At 35.9% G+C, this 19681-nt stretch overlaps 1 protein-coding gene across 1 annotated transcript; it reads left to right on the top strand.

The window, feature by feature from the left end:
• Positions 1-729: 729 nt before the first annotated feature.
• On the top strand, positions 730-18647 carry POU1F1 (POU class 1 homeobox 1). Its single transcript, XM_045088233.1, has 6 exons — positions 730-1357; positions 3769-3840; positions 13013-13237; positions 15668-15832; positions 16550-16610; positions 17468-18647. The coding sequence occupies exons 1-6, from the start codon at positions 1216-1218 to the stop codon at positions 17676-17678; spliced, it is 876 nt and encodes a 291-aa protein (XP_044944168.1). The 5' UTR covers positions 730-1215; the 3' UTR covers positions 17679-18647.
• Positions 18648-19681: the final 1034 nt, after the last annotated feature.

Below are 19681 nucleotides of genomic sequence, written 5' to 3'. Positions count from 1 at the left end.
ATATATATGTATGTATATCCATATATATTTTTTTCTGACGCTAATATATTTATCTTTGAATGAACTATTAGTAGTATATAACTATTAGTAGTGTGTGTGTGTGTGTGTGTGTGTATATATATATATATATATATATATATATGTATGTGTGTATGTATATATATGTATATATATATGGTTTTTCCCCCCCATGCTCACGTGATGTGGAAGGTTTGCACCCAGCGCTGCCATAGTTACTGTAGGCTCTGGAGCAGAATGGTTAAGATCAGGGGTTCTGGAGGAGTTAAGCATAGTGAGGACAGTATGGTAAATAATTCACACAGATGTGAGATTTGCACGATGTGAACTATAGAAAGTGCCTAGGATAGTGTCAACATGTAGTAAGGGCTTTTCACTAAGCCCGAAACTAAATATTCATTCTTAATGAGAAAACTGAAATCAAGGAAAAATGATACTATCAGTCATGTTTGTCTTCTCTACACAGTACTACAACTGTATTAAAAATTTTTCTATTTTCTACTTATAATATATAACAAATTAGTTTACATGATTTTTCACAATTGCGTGTTAAGTCCGAATCAGTAGTTGGCAATATATTCATTCTAAGATTGAGTTTTCTATGCATCTTTCAATTTAAACTTAGAGTTTCTTTCAATTACAAACTCAAATACAGTTTCTTAAATAGAGTTTCTTAAAAATTGTGTAATATTTGTTTTATGTTGTTTTGCAGATTGAATGAGAAGTTATCAAAAAGAATCTCCCGTATAAAAATTTGTTATTGTGTTAGTAACTTAGAGGCACCTAGTATTTTTCAATTCATTTTAGGATTACTTCTTGGAGGGACACTTAACTTCTGAAGCTCTTGAATCCTTTCTAAAAGGTCTCAATCACGAAAGTTCTCCACTCAAGTTTCAGATTTCTCCCTTTCCCTCCATCTATACCCCAGAACCAGGGTCCCTCTTGGGCATGGATTAGGTTCCGGTGAGAAGAAAGACGATGCACCATGATAAAGCAATACCCCTGGGAAAAGACGATTAACATGTATAAAGGGATTTCCCTGCAGTATAAGTACCAAGCACGCGCCCTCCTGGTGCTCAGGGCCTTCCTGATGTATATATGCAGGGAGTGAGATTTGAAACGGCCCTTGGAAACAGTAATAGAATAAAAGTCTGAGCTGGGGAGCAGCAGTTCTCAGCTTTCTCCTGTCTTGTGGGAATGAGTTGCCAACCTTTTACTTCAGCTGATACCTTCATACCTCTGAATTCGGAGGCTTCTGCAACTCTGCCTCTGATCATGCACCACAGCGCTGCCGAGTGCCTCCCGGTCTCCAACCATGCAACCAACGTGATGTCCACAGGTACGGACTCCCCTACCAGTCTGCGTGCGGCCGGACGGATGCTTTCAATCTTGTTAGTTTAGAATCTCTTTGCTTCTTTTATTTTCTCCTTCATTTTAATTCCCTTTACGTTAAATATGAAGGCTATTTAAAAAAGGCCGAACTACCTTAGACATTTTTAAAGAATATTATTAAGCGTAGTAATTTCAATTGCTGGCTTTATTATAAAGGAGATGTATTTTCTACAAAAGTAAACAGCAAGCCTGGGTGTTTTTAATCCAGAAAATGTTTCTATGGAAATATTTATGGGTAAGGAACAAAACTAAAGGGATAGGTAAAATAATTTAGTGTTTAAAAGGTGTTACTTATTTATCTTAGAGATTCGTTTGGTTTTACTACGTCCAAGAACATCCATATACCTTGTAGTAAACACAACTGAATGATTCCCAATACCAACAACAGTGGATTTCAAAGAATACTGTAATTAAGTGATCTTAACAAACATTATTAGCATCATTCAAAACTCAAAAATCAAAGCTAGAAGCAATATGTAGCATTTAGAGCCCACAAACTGAGTTAAAATATCTTAAAACTGAGTTCCAAAGAGTCTTCAGTCTCTCTAACCAAGTTTTAATATTTTCTTATGTAATTTTCTAATGTAAAAAGTAAGCTTGAAAATTGAATATATTGTCTCAAATGCAATCAAATAGTATGTGTTGCTAATGTGTCCTTTATGTGGTAATGAAGTAGCTTTATAAATTGACAAAGTCTTGGATTGAGTAAATTTCTTTCATATGTAAGTTTGGGATTAATCTGCAGCTGAATTTTTAAAATCTAGAAAGTGGATATCTGGATTTGGGTGAAATCATTAAGGTAGACGGTTTTTTGTTTTGTTTTTCATCTACCAAAGAGTCTCATAATTTAAATTTTTTAAAAAATGGGAGTTTCCCCAAACATATTTTTTAGAAAATAGAGTATTTTAACCAAATTTTGTACTATAAGTAAATTTAAGCAATTATCACATAACTGATTATATATTTTAAATAATAGATATATCTATTGTAAATAGACAAATAATAGTATTTAAATACATGATAATAGCATCAGTTTTATAATTTTTCCATTAATTATAAATTACTTCGTAAGAAACTAGAAATATTGCTTATAATGAAAAGAACACTTGGACATTACATGGGTTTCTTGTTTATTTGTTTAATTTTAGATTGCATAGTAAGATATTTACATGTAATCATTATAAAATATTGTTATGCTGTAAAGTGACTTCATTTCTTTCTACATGTTAATTGTAAAACGAAAATCTGTGCAATATTGAAGATTTTCAATATTAAGAGAAAATGTTTTGCTCTCTGAAGTGAACTCAAGTCTTTAATCACTGGATGGCATCTCAATATTGTCAAAGGATTCTAATTCTATACTTTTAACATCTCATATGTATTCAAGGATTTATGATCCTATTATATTTATGAAAACCCATCATTATGGTCAGGATATGAAGGAAAACAGAAAATAGAATACATAAATGGTGGTTTTATTGTCAATACCCAAACTCTTAGTTGGTGATTTGTGTTTAAAGCTCGATTAAAATTTAGTATTTTAAATTTACTTTCATATACATTGATTCCACAAGGTGAGTAACTATGAATGGTTATGTTTATATACTGGGTTCAACCTTTATAGATTTCAAGTCATTCAACAATCAATTTTTTTTGACCAGCTTTTATTATTGTAATTGTTGAACTGATTGTGTACACGCAAAAAACATACCACCTCTTGGTTTCAGCATCAACATAAATGCATCATACACTGTCATGGATTTTTCATAAACCTCTGAATTTACTGGAAATTTTTATGATTGTATCCAATTAGAGGCTAGTTGCTTGGACATTTTCTTTTGAATGGAAGAAATTGTTAGGAGAATAAGCAGAAGTAAAGATTCTTCAAGAGTTGATTTCTCTATTCATTCTTCCAGAGAAAGACCACTCCATATTACCATATTACACAAGAATTTAAAGAGATTATTCCTCTAGTCAGTTTATTGTAATGTTTATATGAGATGCAACCTACAAGAATTCTGCAACTCCCAACTAGCCAACATCCAAACTGGTCAGTCACCCCTTCACAGAGCTGAGCATAGTTAATGAATGCTATCATCCACACTAATGATTTATGATCTGATTACTTGAGGCAAACTTTGATTCCTGCTTTTAATCTACTCATCAGAGGATTTCCATTAAGAGAAAAATGAATTATGCCATATACTTTAAGAATCACATAAATGTGTGTTTTTGCAATGAAATGAATGTATCTTGAATCCTCATACATTTTCTTACCAGTCCCGTCTATTTTGTCTTTGATCCAAACTCCTAAATGTTTGTGCACATATTTTTCGGTGACAACGTTGGGAAACACAGCAACGGGACTTCATTATTCTGTTCCTTCCTGTCATTATGGAAACCAGCCATCGACCTATGGAGTGATGGCAGGTAAGAAAAATTGTCTGCCTATAGAGATTGAGTTGGGGACACTTAGATGGATTTCTTGGGTCCGAGAGAATCTTGACCAGAGCGTATCATGAAATTCTCATCTCTTAACTTTGGAAATTGCTGGTAAACCACTATTTATTGAAATGTTCCCTGATAGTGGGATGCATTCAGTGATCATAATGACTAAATCTCATTGCCCCTGTTCTCCATAGACCTGAACTTCTGTGCTTAACTCTTTTATTTGCTTTGTATGCTTTTTACTCTAATTGATGACTATCAAACGGCTGACTGTCACTTGATGTTATCAGTGGGTTCGATCCAGTAATAATACAGCAGTGACTAATCTCATGTGGTTATTTCAAATGTTTTTATTTAAATTCAATTAGCCAATGTACAGTATATCATTGGTTTTTGATATAATGTTCAATGATTCATTAGTTGTGAATAACACCCATTGCTCATCACATCAGGTGCCTTCCATATGCCCATTACTGAGTTAGGCCATTCTTCCACCCACCCCCCTCCAGCAACCCTCAGTTTGTTTCCCAGAGTCCAGAGTCTCATATTGTTTATCTCCCTCTCTGATCTCTTCCCCTTCAATGTTCCCTCTCTTCCCCTAAATTATTTAAATTTAAACATAAATGAGCTCAAATAAAGTCAAATTTAAAATTGAATTCCTCTGTTGCACTAGCCACATCTGAAGGGCTCACTAACTTCGTGTGGCTACCAAAGCAGACAGCACAGATTTATAAAACATCTTCAGTGCAATATTTTTTCTGGATGTGTGGTCCAAAGATAAATAAAACATTGAAAGCTAAGAGTCAGTTGCAGTGGGTTCAGTGATATTCATTTGAAATTCTGGCAGCTCAGAATTGTTGTTATTCTTAAATGAGATTGAAGAGTTAAAGTTACTTATGTTTCTCCTTTAGATAAATAAAGCATCAGTAGATCAAGGTTAATTATCTATTGATACTTGTATGAAGGCAGTGATAACACGTTCCTTAAAGAAGAGGAAAATCTGACCTAATCCATTCAGAACAAAACTTTATAACTCAATTTTAGGATAAGGCCAGAAAAAAAAGATTTTCATGGTTTAATAAAGTACACAATTTTGTTCACTTAATTTTTTAAGCTATTCTTTGATGTTTTATATTCATTGCTACAGCAGGGAGAGAAACCTGATGAGTGACAAAAACTACTGGGGCTCTGTGAGAAAAAAAGTGTGTGTGTGTGTGTGTGTGTGTGTGAGAGAGAGAGAGAGAGAGAGAAAAGCTTTAGATAAAGGAATCATATAATAGGGAAATCTTTCCTCACTGCTGTGTCTTGTTATCATCCTTAATATGTCATAGAAAAAAAATGGATCTATGACTATAAATTCGAAATAAAACTGAATAAAAAAATTAGTTCACTGGCATTTAATTTCTCCATATTTTTCAGTTTGAGACTAAATAAAACACTAAAACTTTAAAATAAAATATTCCAGAATAAATTAGCTTCACTTACATCCTACCAAGCAGCATTCTTGAATAAACTAGTGTTCTCACTTTTATAGTAAAATGAAGACTGACCTGTAAATCCTAGTGTCTCTTTTTTTTAATAATTATGAAATAGGGACAACCATATTTTCCCCCTTTGAAAACTGATCATTTATGATTCATATATTTAATAGCTAATCAGTATTCATGGTTAATGAAAGTAGCCTTTTTTGATGATAAACTACTTTCATTATAAAAATAGTAAATTGTGCATTTAGCCACTAGAGAGGCAGGCAAAATGCTTCTTGTGGCCCACACTACATTTTGATTATGAAAATAGGAATGACGAGCACGTGGCCGTGTGCTGCTGTCTCTTGGAGGGGAGTCCTTGCTATTCACTCACAATAATTCCCACAAACTCAGCTCCACAGTTAGGCTCCTTTAAACCCAGTGACAGGCAGCATAGATTGAGGTTAGCACAAAGGTAACATCAGTCACAGGCCAAATACTTTTTTTTTTTTTTTTAAGAGAGGAACGGAGAAAAGGAAGTGGGGGTTGATGAGAGAGGAGCAGAGGACAAGGGAGAGAGAATCCTAAGCAGGCTTCAAACACAGTGCAGAGACTCATGTGGGGCTCGATCCCAATCCTGAGTCAGGAACTGAGCCAAAATCAAGACACTTAACTGACTGAGCCCCTCAGGCACCCCCCCCAATACTATAACATGGTTTTTGCTACCACCTCCCTCCCCACCAGATGAAGGCCACTGGCTACTGGCCTAGTGAATGTGCAGCTGGCCTGAGAATTCTGACATGTTTCTTGTTTCCAGGCCCGGGTTCACAGTGAGAGTCTACGGGCAGCTCGGGCTATATTACCAAGTCCTCTCAGCAGGCCCTCAGCAAACCCACTTTCTCCCTGCAGCTGGAAAGGAGAGGCTCCCAGAAGAGCCCTTTAGAGTGACCCAAAGCCTGAGTGGTTAGTACCATGAGGAGCAAAAATGGTTATCCTAAGATTTGAATGTATCACTGTAGTCTTAAAAGCAAATACATGTTGTCCCTGGAAGAAAAACTCACCATGGCAAGCATAGAGATGGTATTTGAATATTTTTTGAGAGTGACGCTTTATTATTGGTTAGAATGTCACTAATTTGACATATGTTTAGTGTGAGTATTTGCATCATAGCAGATTAAACCTCAGAGAATCTGAACTCTCCTGTCTTTATCCCCAGAGAGGCTACACAAATTGAGTTATAAAACATAGGAATTCAAATATAAGAAAGCAAAGGTATAAAATACACAAGAGAAACCTGGTTAATGTCATTAGAATTTTCCAAGAAGTCTCAAAGCTTTCATCAAATCAGCCACTGCCACACAATTCACAGAAGTATCTTATCACCTACAACAAAGACAGGTTCATTGTCACATATGCCATAGGAAAGGAAAGGTACAGAAAGACCTATATTTCAAAGCATATGAAATTGCTTTATTTTAATGTGGCAACCTTAGAACCTAGTCTGATGCTTCCATTTAGCTTGAGCATTTCCTTGAATGAATAAGAGCTCTCACTAATTTTTTGTTAAGGTTGAGAGGACTTTGCAGTTACCAGATGAATCCACTGTGCCTTATAGTCTAGGAGTGGACACACTGAAAAGAATGACTAATTGGGAAAAATGAATTAGCCGCACCATGAACTAATTAGAAACCTTGTTCAAGTCCCTTCACCTCTCTGAGTTTCCGTCTCTTTTTTTTAGACATACACCCTGTGCTTCACTTTATTTTTATTAATATTTAAATATATCTTTCTGTTCCTTTTTAACAACATATAATGTATTCTTTGCTTCGGGGGTCAGGTCTGTAATTCTTCAGTCTTACACAATTCATGCTCTCCAGGGCATACACCCTGCCCAGTGTCCCTCCCCGCAACACCTCCTGCCCCTCCCCTCCAGCAACCCTCACTTTGTTTCCTGAGATTAAGAGTCTCTGATGGTTTGTCTCCCTCTCTGGTTTCATCTTGTTTCATTTTTTCCTCTTTTCCCATACGCTCCTCTGTCTTGTTTCTTAAAATTCGCATATCAGTGAGATCATAGGATAACTATCTTTCTCCGATTGATTGATTTCGCTTAGCATAATACCCTCTAGTTCCATCCTCGTCCTTGCTAATAGTTTCATCCTCTTCCTGGCTGAGTTGTGGTGAGAGCCACCACTCCGCTGAAGCTGGATTGTGGCAGATTTGTACCAGCTCGACCTGGTTTTTCCTATGATCTTCTCTTTCGATACACTTCCAACAGAATGTCTTCTGTGCCTTCATTCCTGAGAGTTTAAACCCTTCAACAGCCTAGAGCGAATTAAAAATGCTCTTCAAAAGCTCTTCTAGAGGGGCACCTGGGTGGCTCAGTTGGTTGAGCGACTGCCTTTGGCTCAGGTCATGATCCTGGAGTCCTGGGATTGAGTCCCACATCAGACTCCCTGCTCAGCAGGGAGTCTGCTTCTCCTGCTGACCTCTCTCCTCATGCTGTCTCCTCTCTCATTAATAAATAAATAAAATCTTTAAAAAAAAAAAAAAGCTCTTCTAGATAAACACACACTAAAATAACAACAACAACAACAAAGCCCTCTCGAAACTCTAATTCTTGGGTATCTGAAATTGGTTCCCTTCTCTGGTTTCCGAAGCTGGGTGAGGCTGGGAAACCTGTTCAGCGGGCTGCCCACCCTGCCGCCCTCCTGTGGAGATGGCCCATCAGCCACACAGGGATGACCTAAACCAGGCGGGGTCAGATTATGTCATGGCCAAAACCAAGGTGAATTGTGAGAGTCTTCGTTTCAAAGCTCATTTTCAGAGAAAAGCAAAATAGCGGAGGTTTGGGAATTAACCACGAAGATGAATGGCCTTTTTTTTTTTTTTGCTGTTGTTTTATTTTTTTAATGGGAAGTGGATAATAAGAGAAAAGATCATTGTGGCTGAAAGTGCCCTAGGGCTCCAGCGCTCTTAGGCACAAGGCAACAGAAATCAGTTTGATGGCTGACATGGAAAAACAGTCAACGTCAGAGCCCGTCTCTTATTCTTAAGTTATTTTCTTTCTTCTCCTTCTTCTCTTTCTCCTCCCCCTGTTCCTCCCCCTTCCTTTCTCATCCCTTTTCTTCTTTCTTTCACCTCCTTTCCTTCCCATTTTGTTTCTCCCTAACTTGTTCTGGTTGTATTGCCTCTGAGGGAAGAAGTGATTCTGAAGGGTTTTTTTTAACCTCTGAATGAGAAACGGCTGTTCAGTAGCAGTAACATAAGGTAATTTCCCTGTTTCCTTAGTCTCTCAACTACTCGGTTCAGCAGCCATAGGCGATGTGTAAACAACTCTGCAGGGCCGTGTTCCAAATAAATTACAACACCAGGCAGAGGATCCCTGTTGTATATGGATAGGATTTACCAATGCACAAAAGAGTAGAGATCACAAGTCGCAGTCACGGTTTGCTTTGCATTGTCTTGTGTGATGAAAAAGAAATACATGGAAATATCCAATACACCTTCCTTTGCACATCTCCATCAAGATGATGTGTCTTACTGTATCCCCCTGCTTTCCCTGCCTGTTCTTCTAAGGCTTCAGGCCCATAATCTCAGAGATGTTGGCAGTTACATGGGGCAGGGCCCCAGTGTTGAGCCGGCCACCTCTGCCTCCCCATGGCCTGCTTGAAAAGATTGACCTCTTCTCCCACTTCTGCCACACACAAGTATATACACAGCCATTGAGAACGGCTTTGGTGGATTCATCCACAATGCGAACATGTACTTTGGGCTGTAAATAATGTGCAAACGCTTCCAGGCTCTTTCACTGTGTGCTTCTCTGGGGCTTACAGATAATTTTGCTTTATCAATGTTTTGGAAATGGTTTACAAGACCTCTACTGCACAGGACTCCCTGCTGCTTTTATCTTCTTCTTCTTTTTTTTTTTTCTTTTTCAATAATCCATGCCTTAGAAAGGTTTTAAAAATATTTTTCCATAATTACCATACCATAGTCACTCTCCACTCTCCCCCAAATACAGGATCACGGGATAGACACTGCCATTTGTTTGACTGTGCCTGTGACCATCATGAATTTCTGTTCAAGGCTGGTTAGCTCCAGGAAAACCATGTCTGTGTGGGTAACTATGGCTATATTCACTTAATGAAAAATACAAATGTATCACACATCATGTTTTCCTTTTTGCTCCAGACACCAGACCTCTGAACATGGCGTCTTCTGTGCTCTTCTCATGGACTTGTGTTCAAATTTATTTTTTAAATGTTGATTTTTTCCTCCCAGAGTGTTTACAATGTATAAACTACATTTATAATTTTCCAGAAATAGAGGTGACTATCTTCTAAGATTTTAATAATTATAATATTTTTGTCTGAAATCATCTGTTTAATGTAGCTGAATGTGTTTAAACTGCAGATGTCTTCAAAGGAAAGTCATCTGGTTTACCGGAGGACAGACTGCCGGAAAAATGAATGAGGTTTTTGTTTTGATGTGGTTTAGTGAAGTGATCATTGGACTTCAGTTCTGGTTTCAACGGTATCGTTGATTCATTGTGGCACCCGAGGGAGGTTATTGCCTTTTACCTAAATTTTCTAAATCTTAAGTTGTGAATAAAAAAAAAAAATCTTTCTAGCTTTTACATAAGGTTAAGAAGATGACAAATGTGAAATGAATACAGCACAAAGTATCACATGGAAGATTCGTCATCATGTGTGACTATGGTCAGCAAGAGAAATTGAAAATAGTGACAAAGATTGCTAACAAATTCAGGACTTATGGCTTATCATATAAAAGCTATGTAACAAACTACTTACAGACAATAAAAATAATTTGACATAGGTTAAATGAGTTATCTAAAGTGCCTTAAAATACATTAAATGTGCAAAAATCAAACAGTAGTGTGCACATATATATATAGAGAGAGAGATTACTCATCCTTAAATAAAGAATGAGAGGGAGCACCTGGGTGGCTCAGTTGGTTAAGCATCCAACTCTTGATTTCAGCTCAGGACATGATCTCGGGGTTGTGAGATCGAGCCCCAGGTTGGGCGCCGTGCTGGGTATGCAGCCTGCTTCAGATTTTCTTCCTCTCTCCCCCCTGGCCCCTCCTCCCCCTCTCCTGATGGCTATTTGTGATAACATGGATGGACCTAGAGGGTATTATGCTAAGTGAAATAAGTCAGAGAAAGGCAAATACCATATGAGTTCATTTATGTGTGGGATTTAAAAGGAAAACAAATAAACAAACAAGGTAGAAACAGACCCATAAATACAAAGAACAAACTGATGGCAGCCAGAGGAAAGTAGGTGGAGAAACAGACAAATTGGGTGAAGGGGAGTGGGAGATATGGGCTTCCAGTCATGGACTGAATAAGTCACAGGTTGGAAAGGTACAGCCCAGGGACCATAGTCCGTGATACTCTAATGGCATCTTCTGGCGATGGATGGTAGCCATACTTACAGCAGGCGGAGCGTAACATAGAGGGTTGTTCAATCACTATGGTGTACATCTGAAACTAATGTATCATTGTGTGTCAACTGTACTTCAAATTAAAAAAAAATACAGTAAGAAAGAGAAAAAACCCAGCAGCCTCATTTTTGCTCACTGCTTTTACTCTTTCTCAGAGTAGTTCATCGTTAAGTGTCTTAATGGCATGTGGTATTTTTGAATCATGAAAGAGGCAAAGATTTTTCATATATCTAACATCCAAGTCTATAAGCCTAAGTGAAAACATAATCTTGAGATAAATATCAAATAAATGCTAAAATAAATGTGATCAGTATTCTTTTAAGGTAGGTTAGTCTTTTACTTCAACTAGCATAAATACAAAATGAATAGAAAGCTGAAAATAACCCCCAAATTAATAATAACCATTTTCAAAAGTTAAACTATGTAATGAATTAAAAAGTCAAAAACTTCTCTTAAAAATGGTATCTGGTGGGGCGCCTGGGTGGCTCAGTGGTTAAGCCGCTGCCTTCGGCTCAGGTCATGATCTCAGGGTCCTGGGATCGAGTCCCGCATCGGGCTCTCTGCTCAGCAGGGAGCCTGCTTCCTCCTCTCTCTCTCTCTCTGCCTGCCTCTCTGCCTACTTGTGATTTCTCTCTGTCAAATAAATAAATAAAATCTTTAAAAAAAAATGGTATCTGGTCTGATCAATATACTACCCACTAAAGCATAAAATGGATGATTAACTGACTTTTAAAAAGTAAAATAGTAATATTGGTTTGTAAAGAGTAGCATGGATTTTTCTTCTAGACAAATGATTTCTTTCACATATTTTTCACAGAAGCTGAATTTATTTTGTGCTATTTTGTTTAACTCCTCCCTTGTATATTTACTTTTTTTCCAGAAAAAATATAGTCTATTGGAAAGGGGTATACCTTATAATTACATATTGTCATATAAATAATACGAGCCAACAATTTGATGACTTACACTATTCTTTGGTCATTACATATTGATATATTAATGTAAGATTTATATATTCTGGAAAACGACATTATTACTCATGTCTTTGATTCGTGAATGTATTTATAGAGAACTAATAGGTAGCATAAACTTGATAAATTTTTCCAGTGTTTTCAAGAATGATTATTGCCTATATCCTATAGCAATTTATTTTTAGTTTAAATATTTATTTATAATCATAAGAAAAGTGAATAATTACCAAATATTCTATTTATATTAAAATGTGTTGGTTATACAAGTGTCATTTAATATAAATCAAAGTGAAATCTCTACCAATAAAAACGTGATATATTGATGAGGAAAATAGAAATAAAATGTGTGGAAATTTGGCTTATGCTATCCTCTAGCCAATGTCTCCAATTGAGAAACTCTTCTTTTCTAGTAAAGAATGAAATCTGGAAACAATTTTTTTTAAGAATTAGATCTTTTTTGGTCATTTATCATTTAACCCAATCAACTGATCTAATGCTTCATTTATGGGTAAATGCCCATCATATCTAGTATTACACCCTTCCTGCCACTTACTTTTGTTTCTTAAATAATAATCAAGAAATGATTCCATTATATTGTATACTTTTCAAGAAATCTTGTTGCTGACTTTTTAATAGAACTTTAGAAATTACTTTTTTCTATTCACTCCTTGAATCTATTTAAGCATATTAGTGTATTTTATGTTCTCATACTTTTCTTTTTACCTGCCTTCATTCAATTTTTAAAATGACATGATTATTTCCCCTTGAAATTAAGCACTGGCTGATAAAACCATGGAGTTTCTTAATATTGTAAAGTCCATTTTCGAATCCTAAGAAAACTTCCCAGCATAGCACTTAACGATATGCCTTGATTATAATAAACATCGCAGATTGTGTATTGAATTAAAACAGAGATCAAAACATACATCCGGGTTTCAGTTGAACCTCAGATTCACAGGAACAGGTGTCTTTTAAGAGAAAACAAAATAATGGAAAACATACTTCTGAGAGAATTTGCTCTTTGGCGTTATTTTTGTTTTCACTGCTCTGAGGAAGGTGGAAAAGAAATAACCACATTTATACTATGCCACCCTGACTTCCATTTCAGACAGCTGAATGTTATTTAACCTTGTAGAATTGTGATGGCTGCAGGGGAATAATGGCTTCTAAGGTGCAAAACTTTTGCTTGTGTAGAAATGGCGGATAATTACAAATGGCCCTTTTCTTTCTCTTTCTTTGTTTATTCACAGGTAGCTTAACACCTTGTCTTTATAAGTTTCCTGACCATACTTTGAGTCATGGTTTTCCTTCCATGCACCAGCCTCTCCTGGCAGAGGACCCCACCGTCACTGATTTCAAGCAGGAACTCAGGCGGAAAAGTAAATTGGTGGAAGAGCCAATAGACATGGATTCTCCAGAAATCCGAGAACTTGAGAAGTTTGCCAATGAATTTAAAGTGAGAAGAATTAAGTTAGGTATGCACTTCTTAAGGGTAATGGGCATACAACTTGGTCTGCAAATCCTTGATAGTACTGGTCAGTCTCTTATTCTCTGCTCAGAAGTCCACGATACTTCTCATTCTACATCTGTGCTGTGGATTTAAGTTAGTCCAATTATGAAAATCCTACCCAAAAAAAAAAAAAAACAAAAAAACCTTTTATTTCCGTGTTCATTCTATAGATCCTAAATACATAGATTTTTTAATTGATATTTTTTTTCAACTTACCTACCTCAAGATTAACTTTGAAGTGCTTGTTTTTCTCCCTATTTTGTTTGAACTTTTTTGAATAGATGAGCCATTCATATGATTCAAAGGCATAAAGAGTGTAAGTAAAATGTATTTTTTATGTTTGTCTTTCCTGTTTATCAATGTTGTTGGTTTCTTTGCATCCTTCCAGAGATACCATTTGCACATATAAGCAAATACTTACATATCTTCAGATTTTTTTTATTTAACCATTTATCTGATAGAGCTTTCCTTATTAATTTTTAGAGAGATTTTTTAAATAGGTCTATCAAATTCCATTTCATGAATATATTATTTAACCAGTCCCCTACTGATGATAAATTTAGGTTGTCTCCAATCTTACATTGTTAAAAACCACCCTACAATGATTCACTCCACTGATGGCATTTTGTACCTGTATAAATACACACATTTTTTTTTTAAGATTTTATTTATTTATTTGACAGAGAGAGAGATCACAAGTAGGCAGAGGCAGGCAGAGAGAGAGGAGGAAGCCGGTTCCCCGCTGAGCAGAGAGCCCTATGCAGGGCTCGATTCCAGGACCCTGGGTTCATGACCTGAGCCGAAGGCAGAGGCTTTAACCCACTGAGCCACCCAGGCACCCCAATATACACAATTTCTTGAAGTGCACGTATATTTGTAATTCTGATAGATGTCATCAAATTGGTCTATACAGAGGTTATGCCAAATTTTACCACCACCACGAGTATCACTTGGCAAACTCCTTAGAATATAATCTCTATGAAAGCAGTAGTTTTTTCTTTATCCACTTTTGCTTTTCCTTAAAAGCATATCCTCAGCACTTAGAACAGTGACTGGCAGCACATAGAATAAATTATTGAAGGAAAACTATGGTCTAATCTTTTGGATCTTTGCAAATCAGATAGGTTGAAGTGGTTCCCGCGGTAGGTTTTTGGGTTTTTTGTATGTTTTTCTTGAGAAGGGAAGAGAGCGCACGTGCAAGTGGTAGGAGAGAGGGAGAGGGAGACAGAGAACCATAAGCAGGCTCCACATCCCATGAGAGCCCCACACGGGGCTCCGTCTTGTGACCCTGAGATAGTGACCTGAGCCGAAATCAAAAGTCCAGTGCTTACCTGACGGAGCCACCCACGTGCTCTGGTGGTTTCATTTCAAATTTATGCGTGAAGATTGAAAAGTGTTATTTCACGTGTATTACAGTCATTTGTAATTCTCTGCGAACTGTCTGTTCGCACACTTTCTATTCAATAGTGTTCTTAACATAAAATAACTATAATAATTAACCTTGACTTGAATTCACGAAGTAGTGTATCTCTTAAATGTATTGAAAATGATAGTTCCACCGTCTGCACTTGTGGCATGAAGCACAGGTAATTTTGTAATGATATTTATTGATGGGCATTGTACGTAGCTGTTTTATGCATACAGATATATAGCTTTAGGCCCTGAATTAATATGCAGTTACTATATGGAATAAACACAGCAGTGGGCACCTTTGTAACAGCCATTTTCAGTTTGCTATTCATATGGCTGTATTTCAAATTCTGTGTTGATGGTTGATACTAACCTGTACTCTAAAAATATTTTGGGACAATCTAAACAGAGCTTTGGCCTGAAGATAGAAGCATTACCAAATGATAAAATGAATGTGCTCAAAAATACATGTAAAATATTGGGTGATCTCACTGTCATAATAAACACGTTTTCAGGGAAAGTCAGCATAATTCTTATTTTTATTTGGTACCGTTTAATAATATAGTTGAATTTTGTACTCTTACAGTTGAGATAAAAATATTTATATCATTATAACTTATGCATTACATTTAATATACTATATTGTTGAGCATATATCAGATATTTAATAAGAGTAGAAAGAATTTATAAGTATCTTATATATAACATGTTATGACATATCTATCCAGTTTCACTAAATATTGTGAATGGCAGGGGTTCCTGTCTGAATAATTTTGACTTCTAGAAAAAGATAACTAGAAGTGTTTTTTAGAGTACTGAGCAATTCTGCACTGAACTTACTAAGCAATTTCAAATTGCCAATGAATATATGCTTTAAAGCAATATGTAATAGTTGATGAAGAAGGACACAATTTCTGTGATAACCGGCCAAAATGAATGCTTCTAGAAGAGCTGAAGCTAACAGATCTCTCCTGCCCTTTCACAGGCTACACCCAAACCAACGTCGGGGAAGCCCTGGCAGCTGTGCACGGCTCTGAATTCAGTCAAACAACTATCTGCCGATTCGAAAACCTGCAGCTCAGCTTTAAAAATGCCTGCAAGCTAAAAGCAATATTATCTAAATGGCTGGAGGAAGCTGAGCAAGTAGGAGGTACTGAAGTTATAGGCTCTGTGATGTCTTAACCTAAAAACGATGGCTTCCTTGCTAGGATTTAAGCTAAAGCAGAGAGGTTTGCAGTTTAGTTGGCTTTTTTCTCTTTCAGATGAAAAATAAATGTTTCATATTCCCGGAAAGAGGAAAGCTCATGCATGTGCAGAAATAAGTTTCTTGAGAAGGTAAATATAGTGAGAAAAGAAGCTGCATAAGGACGCTTTCTGGATAATGTGGCAGAGGCGTGAAGTGGTGAAATGATTTTTTTTAACACATCCAGATTTTCTGGCTCTGTTCGTACTGTAGTGATCATCCATGAATTTTTATAACCCGATATTACTGTAACCAGAGCATTTGTGCGTACCAGTCTTCCAAGTAAGTACAGAAGCAATTGGTAATGTAATAAAATTATCTACTCAACTAATGAGAAGGCTGGATAAAAAGCAAGGCTTGAAAGCATTTAAAGCAAGTGTTCCAAGAAAAGTATGGTCAGCATACCACTAATAGACAGTTGTCTGTGCAAAGTTAATATTTCTGCATTAACATCTGTATCTTGGTCTTGTACTATAAAATAATGAAGAGTGCAAAAATCTAAGACAAAAATGCATAGTGACTTTATTTTGCATCGCTTTACAAAGAAAATTTGAAACTCAAATCTGATTTTTTTTTTGAACCTGCTTTGTTTTTGTAATCATTTCTCTTTTCCCCACATTACAGCTTTGTACAATGAAAAAGTGGGAGCAAATGAAAGAAAAAGGAAGCGAAGAACAACAATAAGGTATTGAGATATTAAAACATCCAGAGGAGATGGAATATATAATACAAACAGGAGAGTGAGGATAATGTAGGTGTAACGAAACATAAATGTATGGTGAGTAGAGTCAACTGAAAAAAACAAGATTGGTGAAAAAGCGCAATTTAGTAATTTAGTAGTGAGAAAGGGAGAGCTAGTAATTCTTAACATTTGATAGAAAAGTAGGTTATTTGATTCAAGAACACTTGCTCTACAAGTCTTAGATAAAATACAAATTGAACAATCACTTCTACAGAGAGTGATCATTTCTGTTGTCCTTTTCGATACATCTTGCTGTGGCAACTTGATATCTATGTTATTAAAAACAGCAAAACTAGTCATCAGTGTTTCAGTCTCAAAGTCCAACATGATACCTTGCATTTCAAACCAGAAAAATTGCTGATCTTTTGGTGATTTGCATAAAAATTACAGAGGAAATTCTAAAATACAGGTTTTGTTTTGGTCGATGAGTTCACTGAACACTTCGTCTATTGTAAATAACATGATTTCTTAGAGACATTTAGAAATGCCTGCACCAATGTTCATTTCCTTATTAGGAAATCAGTGCCCTCTAGTGGCACAAAATGGGACAAATACAGAAAGCCCAGAACACCTTACTACTTTCCTCTTAACTTGGCTCAGGACACCCTGCATAAGACAAGCATCTAAATATTCTACAGACTGCATATTTAGCTTTGTTGACGCTTTGGAAGGGCTTTCAAAGTCTTTAAATGGTATTAATGTTGATATTTAGGATATTCAACACTACTTAATTTGGATCTGCCAAAACATCATAAAAACACTATCATCTCCCCCTTCTTTCTCTACGCCCCTCCCCTCAGTATTGCTGCTAAAGATGCTCTGGAGAGGCACTTCGGAGAACAGAATAAACCTTCCTCTCAAGAGATCATGCGAATGGCTGAAGAACTGAATCTTGAGAAAGAAGTAGTAAGAGTTTGGTTTTGCAATCGAAGGCAGAGAGAAAAACGGGTGAAAACAAGTCTTAATCAGAGTTTATTTACTATTTCTAAGGAACATCTTGAATGCAGATAAAATTTATTATTGTGTGACAGCCAATTTTTTTTTTTTCATTCCTTTCTCTTCTTCAACGAAAATAGAAATTAGTTATTTGGTTGGCTTCAAAAATCATTTTATATCAGTAACTTTTACAGAAGCTTTTCTACTTTTTTAAAAGAGAATACAACTTAAATATTGATGAATTATTTTCTTTAAAGGAATTATTCTCTGAAGCCAAACTGTGCATGTTTCAACCAAAGATACCAACAGGAATAAAACAGTGATCCTCTCACATTCTTTCTCTCTCTCCCTCTGGCTCTATCTACAGACACACACATGCACACGCACACACACAGTGTGCATGTGGTCTTCTAGTCTGATTCCTTTTCCAAAGGCTGTTTATTAGCTTTTTAACATTTCAGTCACAATGCCAAGTAAAGAATATCACAACGGAAGATACAATTAGAAAATTGATTAACCAATATCCTGCTTACCATCAGCTCTAACAGTTTGAACTGAATAGTTTGCACCTAAGAGGCAGAGGTGCCTCTGAATTTTATTAGTGCATTTAGAAATAAATCTTAATCAGAAGCGACACTTTTTATCTTTTATTCTTCCCAGGTATTTAGCTTTTTTGTTGTTTATTTATAGAAAATATCTTTTATGGATTCTTGAACCCCAAGCAGCTCTTCTGTAAGCTACAACAGCGCAAGAATGATACCTGGTTTGTTTGTCTTTGTTCCTCCATTCCCCGGGAGAGTGTCTGCGCCTAGTGGGCATGCTGTCTTTGTTAAATCACCAAAGGAGTGGGCTGTTAACAACTGCTATGAACTTGAACGGTGCCTAACTTAATAACATGATTTAAGTCTCACAACCAGAAAATCATCTGCAATCTTATCAAAAAAGACTATCATTTTGGTTTAATTGGTTAGAGTATGATTTATTATTGATGAAAAAGTTTGACATATTATGTATTTAAATTTGGGGAATTATATCCAAGGAACATATTTATTTAATTTATAAGAATGCACTTCTTTGAAATTTGCAAGTAGAAGCAAACTATAAGGTAATATCTAAGTGGCCTTTTTTGCGTTTAAATAATCTGCTGGCAATGTTTATCTAACTTATTTTATATAACACAAATGGAAATAATTAGACCAACTTTTATTACTGATTTAGAATGCTTACTGAATAAGTTATACTATCCAGTATCATGGTTTTTATATTAATTTAAGACCAAGCATTGTACAGGTCATAATCTCCATAGATCTCGTGTGTTCATGCACACATAATCACCACGAATTGGAAGACGAGAAATTCTGATGTGTTATTAACAAAAAGAGATCTTTTTCAGTGGTTTAATCATCTATGCTTACGTATATATCTAGCACACAGGAAATGTTGAACAAAATATATATATATACAAAAACTTATTATTCAAGAGTAAATTCCAAGTTATTCAGCCATGTAGATATGTCAGTTCCTTCTCTGTATACTTCACCAGCTTACCACACACACTGATTGCAAAGGGATTCTTTAGTTTGCAAAGGGCAGGGATAGGATGTATATACAAACATATATACATCCTATATACATACACAAAAATGCAAATATGCATGTCTGAAAGTTGCAAATAGAAACAAAATGGGATGCAAAATAAGAGTAGTGACTTTTTGCTCTTTATGAATCTGCTGGGAACGTTTAATCTTTAACCAAAAATAAGCATGTATGTATGCTGCTATCATCATCACATACATATATGATCATAATCTTATCAGACATTCACCCATAAGGTCATTCCAGTTTAGATACAACAAATGTTGGGAAGTAATTTTTCTCCTTAAAAGGAATTATTTTGGATCAATACTTGATATTGAAATAGCAAATCTTTATTCACAAGTTAGTTTAAGTGTACTGGTATTTACAGTTCATGTATTTGTATTAGTGAAATATTTTAATAGATATTGATCTTTTTATAGAAAATAGGTGTTATTTAGAGTGCTAAACTGCAATTAGACAAATAGCAGATGTAATTTCCA

This window comes from Mustela putorius, unplaced genomic scaffold, assembly GCF_011764305.1.
Source record: "Mustela putorius furo isolate JIRA1106 unplaced genomic scaffold, ASM1176430v1.1 tig00003834_pilon_pilon_pilon, whole genome shotgun sequence".
NCBI lineage: Eukaryota > Metazoa > Chordata > Mammalia > Carnivora > Mustelidae > Mustela > Mustela putorius.
The sequence above is the reverse complement of the archived record's forward strand: the minus strand, read 5'-3'. Positions and strand labels throughout refer to the sequence as shown.

Coding starts and splice junctions, on each gene's coding strand:
- POU1F1 (XM_045088233.1), top strand. CDS start 1,216: ATGAGTTGCCAACCTTTTACTTCAGCTGATACCTTCATACCTCTGAAT. Junction 1,358..3,768: donor AACCAACGTGATGTCCACAG/GTACGGACTCCC, acceptor TGGGAAACACAG/CAACGGGACTTCATTATTCT. Junction 13,238..15,667: donor AGTGAGAAGAATTAAGTTAG/GTATGCACTTCT, acceptor GCCCTTTCACAG/GCTACACCCAAACCAACGTC.